General features: G+C 44.6%; 1 protein-coding gene across 3 annotated transcripts in view; it reads right to left on the reverse strand.

Annotated features, from left to right (window-relative positions):
- Nucleotides 1-6: 6 nt before the first annotated feature.
- Nucleotides 7-7,178, reverse strand: part of LOC109955681 (traf2 and NCK-interacting protein kinase-like) — a 31,598-nt gene continuing 24,426 nt past the window's right edge. The window contains exons 19-33 of one of the 3 annotated variants that reach the window (XM_020592088.1): nucleotides 7,106-7,171; nucleotides 6,785-6,879; nucleotides 6,608-6,616; nucleotides 5,490-5,668; nucleotides 5,150-5,258; nucleotides 4,399-4,698; nucleotides 3,065-3,182; nucleotides 2,596-2,766; nucleotides 2,292-2,435; nucleotides 1,881-2,015; nucleotides 1,629-1,729; nucleotides 1,339-1,488; nucleotides 1,099-1,258; nucleotides 841-980; nucleotides 7-348 (exon numbers count right to left, since the gene is read on the reverse strand). In XM_020592088.1, coding sequence (XP_020447744.1) covers nucleotides 265-348; nucleotides 841-980; nucleotides 1,099-1,258; nucleotides 1,339-1,488; nucleotides 1,629-1,729; nucleotides 1,881-2,015; nucleotides 2,292-2,435; nucleotides 2,596-2,766; nucleotides 3,065-3,182; nucleotides 4,399-4,698; nucleotides 5,150-5,258; nucleotides 5,490-5,668; nucleotides 6,608-6,616; nucleotides 6,785-6,879; nucleotides 7,106-7,171 — 1,961 coding nt within the window. In that variant the 3' untranslated portion in view covers nucleotides 7-264. Of the gene's footprint in view, nucleotides 349-840; nucleotides 981-1,098; nucleotides 1,259-1,338; nucleotides 1,489-1,628; nucleotides 1,730-1,880; nucleotides 2,016-2,291; nucleotides 2,436-2,595; nucleotides 2,767-3,064; nucleotides 3,183-4,398; nucleotides 4,699-5,149; nucleotides 5,259-5,489; nucleotides 5,669-6,607; nucleotides 6,617-6,784; nucleotides 6,880-7,093; nucleotides 7,172-7,178 lie in introns of all 3 variants that reach the window. The other 2 variants (XM_020592087.1, XM_020592089.1) reach the window with 2 other exon arrangements.

Genomic DNA, 7,178 nt, shown 5'->3' on the forward strand with positions numbered 1-7,178 from the left:
GGGGCTTCTGTTGTCCTAATATAGTTTACTAGTACACTCAGTGGACTTGCACACAGACAGAACACACATCCCCGCCCCAAAACACACACCCATTCCTTGCTTCTTTTCATGATTACGGTCCAATCTGTTGTTTGTTCACCTGAGCAGGTGAGGAGAAGCTGGTTCTTCCAGAGATGCTTCTACAGCTCAGGCTCAAGGCTGTTCTCATCTTCATTGTCACAATTGTCTGTTGGTCACTGCTTGGCTGGTGTGGTGGGATGTCGACTACCAGCTCATAAGGGAGGAGCGTCCCAGGGTCATGAAGTACACTTGACTGGCACCTCCAGGACGCACAGATGCAAAGAAGACCTGACAGACAAGGAATGGCAATGGAAGGCAAAATATATGAACGGAACAGCATTTGGTGACATTTCTGATCCAGTGGGTGGTATCTGAAAAGGCAGTGTTGTGTAGAATTTTGTCAGTCCATGTATAACCAACAAGGAGCTCGGTAGCTGTTGAACCAAGCAGATACTCATGGTTTTAATATTCAGTAATTCAGATAGAAACTTCTTCAGGCGCCGTCTTAAGGACTCAAACATAGAAACTGTCAGGTTCTGCTAAATGGTACTCAGCTTGATATGTTGTGTATCTTTGTAATTATACATACATACATGTTTTTATTCAAATGGATGTATGTACCCTTATGTTTCATGCTTTTTTGTGTAAAATAATTGCAATAATTGCAAAAATACAGAGAGATCAAATGAAGAAATACAAACTGTAAGAAAGAAAAAGAAAAAAGCCACAGTAAAAAAAAAGAAAAAACTAAATGACACCAAAAGCAAAGCATATTCTCACCTTGTCATTCCTCTCACAAAGGAACTTGAGTCTCTGGGCTCTCTTGTGCATGAAGACGCCATCCAGGTGTCCTGTCTCAACAGAGCGGATCTCTATGGCCTTCTCACCCCAGCCCATGATCTGGTTTGACCTAATGTAGGCTGCACAGACACAGAGGGAGACGACAGACTGTATGACTGGAGCATATGGGTTCATTAAACATTACAGTATAACAGTAACTGTTTGCTGGAAGGAGCTTTTTTTAATGGCCTCACTTACCCACTGAAGTCGGCATCTCTCCCCACTGCAGCACCACGTCCTTGGTAATACGTCCGTAGGTGTTGACGTAGACGCCCTCATCCTCGTAACACACCAGCAACTCGATCCCGTCGGTGTTGGGCAAGATGATGATGGCGTGGCACTGAATGCTGGTCTGGATCTGAGGGAAGGAGCAGGAAGCATTAAGAGGGGTAAAGGGCATAAAAACCGGGGTGTGATCAAACATTGCAGAGCACCTACATGTGTGGGCAGGTAGATGTCATAGACAGCACCGGAGTCCACATCCACGGCATGAAAGCCTGAGCAGGAGCCATAGATGACTTTTAACCGTTGGCCTTCCTCCACCGTCAGGTCAACCAACAGAGGCTTGTGCACCAGGTCACCAAAAGACTAAAACCCACCATAACAAATTAGTCACTAGTGTAAACTAGAAAAGACTTAACATCTAAAAATATTCATCTTTAATCCAACCTCCTGCAAGTACATTTACACCTGGTAGTGAGCCAGATACATCTTGGAACCAGGCTCACCTTAAAGGCCATGAATTTGTGGTAGGGTTTGGGTGCCCAGGCATACACCTCCACCGAGTTCTTCAAGGCCAGCACCAAAAACTTAATCCTCTCATACTTCACTGGGAAGAGAGGGAAAGGTGAGTCACTCCTGAGTGACAGTGTTGCTTAAAATAGGGCTATTTAACAAATCTAGACCAGGTTTATCCTTCTCTCTGTGTGCATCTCTCATTTGAGGTTCAGGAATCTTTGACAGAAAGTGAAACGACGTACCGACTTTGTAGTGGACGCAGCCTTCCAGGTCGCCCACATTGACCCAGCCCTGCTTCTTCTCCACCTCAGGGTCATTGTGCAAAATCTTATTTCTGAGCCATGACAGGTAATACACCCGCAGCTTGTTCTTTTTACCTGCAGGAGGTGGAGTTCGATTTAGAGACCGTAGTGAGATAAAGAACAGACAAACACTTTTCAGCATCTTTTAGCACAAATGTGCTCTGCATTTAAACTGAAAAAATGGGGAAAGTTTAAACACCTCAGCATCTGTTTTTTGTCTGAAAGGCTGCGGTAGCAAAGTTCTCCCAAATAATGTTTTGTTAAAGGAATGTTTCTTCAAAGATGACTGAAAATTAATTTAAAAAACACAACACTTATGTTCAGTAGCTACAGGCAGCACATGTACTGTACCTGATATAGTGACCAGGACATTGAGTCCCTCCAGGACATCCATTTGTTGGATGCGTCGTCGATTGATCAGGGGGTAGACCTTCCCCTGACCACTTCGATCCAGCAGCATCAGACCGCTCTCTGTGCCGACCAGCAGGTTCACTCCTGGAATCGCCGTGGACGTACATGCAATCATAAATGTAACACCCACAGTGAAAGTATTGGGTTGAACGAGTAAGCCACGTCACCAAGGTGTTTCTGAACAAGCCCTGCCAGTGGCTGCATGCGGCAGACTACCATCTCATCATTTGTGAGATACACTTACCCCAGAGCGCAGCACACAGGATCTCAGAGTTGAACCTCTTCTTGTACTTGCGAATCTCTGGTGTGTCACTCGGCGGGCGCGTGTTGACCGGGTTGACGTTGACCACTGAGCCTTTACGGGATGGGTCAGACTTCAGCGGGTCCGCCACCCGACCGTCCTGTGCAAATCCAGCTGGGAGGAAGAACAGAGTGGTGCAGTGGTGCAGAGGTCAGGCTGTCTGCCACCGTGTAATTAAATCAATAATAAGGAATCCCCCTGCTTAATTTGAACACAACATTGTAATGTACAGTGCAACTTGACTCATCACCTCAGATGTTTCAACAGTTGCTTTTACAGTGTTAGAAAAAATTATTTAAAATGTGTGGTGGAGAAGCTGTTGCTCATAAAATCTCTCCAAAAAAAAATCCTCTGTCATCAGGAAACTGAAGTGGCTTCACAGTTTTTACTTACATTCACTCAGTGGACTTACCCATGTTGTTGAGGGAGCTGCCGCTGGATGGAGAGATCTGGAGAAGGCGAGGGTCGATGAAGGGAGTGAAGGAAGAGGAAGACTTGTGTTTGGACATGGAGTTGCTCTCTGACTGGGACTGAGAGAGATTGAAGACACTTAGAAAACAGATTTGAGTATTCCTAAACCAGTATGTTCAAAATGGAGCAAGGAGAAAACACAGCTATGAAACAGAATCAGAGATTAGGTCTTAGGTTCTGGACAAAGACTATGATGCAGATTTATAATGGTAAAGAGCCCCCTCAGCTTTGAGCATGTGAGATACAGTTCTAGGTCAGGGGGCTCATAAAACAATCCATTTTATGACACAAACAACTGGGAAAGTTGGCAGTAAAAATTCAAATTTATAACAAATGAAAAAGATAACGTGCAATTAGGTTAGATGTTCTGAAGTGAGGAAAAACACCGTGAGCAACAAGAAGAGGTGTGTTCTGGAAATGATCTCAACACAAACTGCTGTGAAGTGTTAGAGGAAAAAGATGCTCCTACTAAAGCACAGACAGAAGAGGAGTGTAATCCCACCACCCAAGATGCTGCTGTTTATAACCCCGTTATGTCACACTAGAGAAGAGGTGGTAATCTATTACAGTCAACATTAAGAATACATGTGATTTCTTTTCTGTAAGTAGGTTACACATGTGGAAATATAAACATCACTCCTACAAGCTGGCACTGCATCACACAGGCATGCCATCACCCAAAACTATTAAGACCACATATAGTTCAGCTAAGAAATGCTTTTTTGTAGTTCACCCCAAGAAGCTCCATTTTTAGTTTCCTCCTTGCCATGAGCATGTTCTAGCACCAGGAGGCACCAGTGTTAGCAGCGACACAGTGAAACACAGTGAAGTGCAGAAGACTCAGTTGCCAAGCCAGAAGGGGGCAGAGTGAAGCCAGGAGGACTCAGAGGGGGGGGACGCAGAGGCTCAGACCAACAATCAAGGACTGGACTGGTTGGTAAGAGCAGATTTGGAGATGAGGTGTGTTTGCTACACAGGACAATATTACTCAAACCTGTTTAAATTAGCTAGACAAAAAGCATTTGCAAATAGTTTATTTTACCTCGTTTCACAGCCAAGGGGAGAATGGAGATAAAAAGAAGAGATCCAATAACAGTCAACTAAAACACTTAAGAGACTAGAGTGGGCAGCTTAGTCTTTAAGCAGTAAATCTTACACCCTCTTGAATTCAAACTGGATAAAACAAACATGTGCAACTGCTGTTTGTCTAAGTCTGCATTCTCTGCGACCGTCCATTCCTTGATTGTTTGTCTCAGTGATGTGAGGGTGACATACCTCTACGGCAGTGAGTTTGTCCATGGAATTCTGTGGGGACATGGCAGGACTGGCATGGCTAGATGAAGAGAGGAAGGAGGAGGAAGAAGAAGAGGAGGAGGAAGAGGAAGGGATGGTTGCAGAAGAGGAAGGGGAGTGGTGGCTCTGCTGGATAAGGTCTGGGAGGTGGTGTATGCGGGCGGCAAAGCCGTTTTTCTCTGGCAGGCCATAGCTCAGGGCTTGGGGCTGGCCACGGCTGTGACCAGAGCCAGCCGAGGAAGAGGAGGAGAGATTGACCAACCGCTTTATGTCATCGGTGCTCTGGAAGCAAGAACAGGCACACTTGGGCTCGAGCAATAGGTGGAGCGAAGGAGAAGCTGTGTGTTTGCCTGCTAATCTGCTGCTTCATATCATGATTTATTTACTCCCACCCCACAACAAGTGCCTCTCATCGAAATAAATTCACCTTTGGAGGCCACCACTGCTGTGCATTGTGCTTTAAATGTAATCTATAATAATCGGATTCATTGCCTCACCCATCTGTAAGTGTAAAACATAAAGCAAAAAGTTTATGACTAAAGATTATAAACCAAGACACATGGGGATATACTGAAACTTGGATGAAGTGGTAGATAAACAACAGTGAAACTGGACAGAGAAAAAGGGGCATATATACCAAATACATATACAAGTAGAATGTGCCTTCAATTCAACAAGAACTCATCTTGATGTTTCAGTCTCAATGAGTCGGATTCCTGTCTCCTCTTCTTACCTGTCTGATGACCAGCGTGCCATCCTTGGAGGGCGTAGTGGCTTGGTCACTCTCTGAGTCTTCCACCAGCACTGTCTTAGCAGACTCAGTCTCCCCGTTACTCAGCCTCCTGCAGAAGCCATATATCCGATGACCAGTGTTAACAGTCATGCAGAAAATCTAGGCAACACTTTGATAGGTGTGACAACGCACGTCCTCTTGGGTCAGTATGTTTCATATTATCTAACAAGGAATTATCTTGGCATGCTTTATACTTAAATGTGAAATGAATGAGAAGCATCTGATTCATTTCTTACAAGCAAAGAAGAATCCAACAGACAGTGAGGACACTTCTACCTACCCAGCTTTGGTGTCCTCAGTTCCAGAGGTGGACTCCTCTCCTGCCTCCTGATCCACCTCCTCATCGTCATCCTCATCGGTGGTGCCCGACTCCTCGCTTGAGGATGAGTAGTCAGTGATTTTGTGAGGAGGCCGCACATCGTCGACTGCACGGAGCTCCTTTGCCAGAGCAGTCAGGTCCTGGGAGGAACAGTGATCAAGTCTTAAAAGATGAAAGCTATTTTGGCAAAACACCGGTTGTCTATAATATTCCCTTAAAAGTTTCAACATTTGGTAAAATTAACTCGCCATCAAAGTAAGAAACTACTAATCTTCTAATTCAGTGCCACATTTTAATAGTCAAAAAACATGCTTGAGACAGCCTGCCTTAAAGTCATCCCTCCTCACTGTACATACATTTTCCAGGTCCCTCTCTTTTTTATTCAACATCTTTATACCTACAGCCTACTTGACTCTGCACGTTAGATATGGATTTTAGATGGTAAAATAGCAGCTTTAAACCTTGCTAACCCTGGGCTAAGATCCTACTTAGTATAAATTCTAGGATGGGGCGAGTTTTGAGAAACATTGATTGGTCAAGCAAGTAGTCCAGTGATAAATGCCTTATTTTCAGATTCCTAAATCTGTTACATCATGCTGCTATCTGCTAGTTTTCCCTTACACATCCTCAATAATGTTGTTGTGTAAGGTTGGTGACAAGCAAGGAAAGGAGGAAAATAAGCCACAGTTTTTCCAACAACAAAGCCGGATGAGATTAGGAGCCATTCTGACAAGTACAAGGGAACAGAAGGAGTGTGCCTGCATTCAAATGTGGTCACATTCAAATCCAGGCTCAGGAAAGCAGCTTCAGAAGGTTAATAACCCTTCTAGTGCTATGTGCATTTTGTTGATGACAAGCAAGTAACGCAGACAAAGCTGTGCAAGCATAAGGAAAAGATGCCAGAAAAAGGCTATCATGTCACAGGCAGGAAGAGCAGTAACCAGTGGCAGACCTAATAGGAATTACTGTGTTACTCCTCACAAAGGAATAACAGTTATATTACCACAAACCTTTATCCTATAATGCAATGAGTGGGGCAGTGGTGCAAGCATAGCATAGGTGTGATTCAATAGGCTTACCACATCACCCTAAGAGGTCCCCCACCATTCACGAACCATTGGATTCATGAGGAGTTGCACACACCAGATGGTTGATTAATTAGAGTAGTAGAAAACAGAGACAAGTGGAAAGAACACAGTTTTCACCTATTCGGCATCAAACAAGTTTAAGCAGCTCTTTGGTAACAGTGGACTTACAGCTGGTCGAGCAGGCCTGGCAACGTTCTTTTCATCTTGTTTTTTGGGAACATTTTCAGGTCGCTGGAGAGGCGATCCTTCAGATTTGGAGGAAGCTGTGAGAGAACAAAAGGAAGTAGTGTTAGTGAGGGGAAACAAAACAGGGCCAGGAGAGTGGGGCTCTGAAAAGATCTTCAACTACCTGAATGAAAACTTACTTGAGCGCGAGCAGATAAGCACAGGAGAATGGCAACAGTGTTAGCGTAGCAATAATCATAATGTACTAATGGGTGGTTAGCAGAGTTAGTGAAATGCAGCTGAGGACAGTACCAGGGGACTCACAGCGTGGCCTGAAGCGGTCTCCAGAACTGGCCTGGGAGCTGGAGTTAGAGGAGCCAGAGGAGCTGCAGCTGCC

This window comes from Monopterus albus, unplaced genomic scaffold (genome assembly GCF_001952655.1).
Source record: "Monopterus albus unplaced genomic scaffold, M_albus_1.0 scaffold16.1, whole genome shotgun sequence".
Lineage (NCBI taxonomy): Eukaryota > Metazoa > Chordata > Actinopteri > Synbranchiformes > Synbranchidae > Monopterus > Monopterus albus.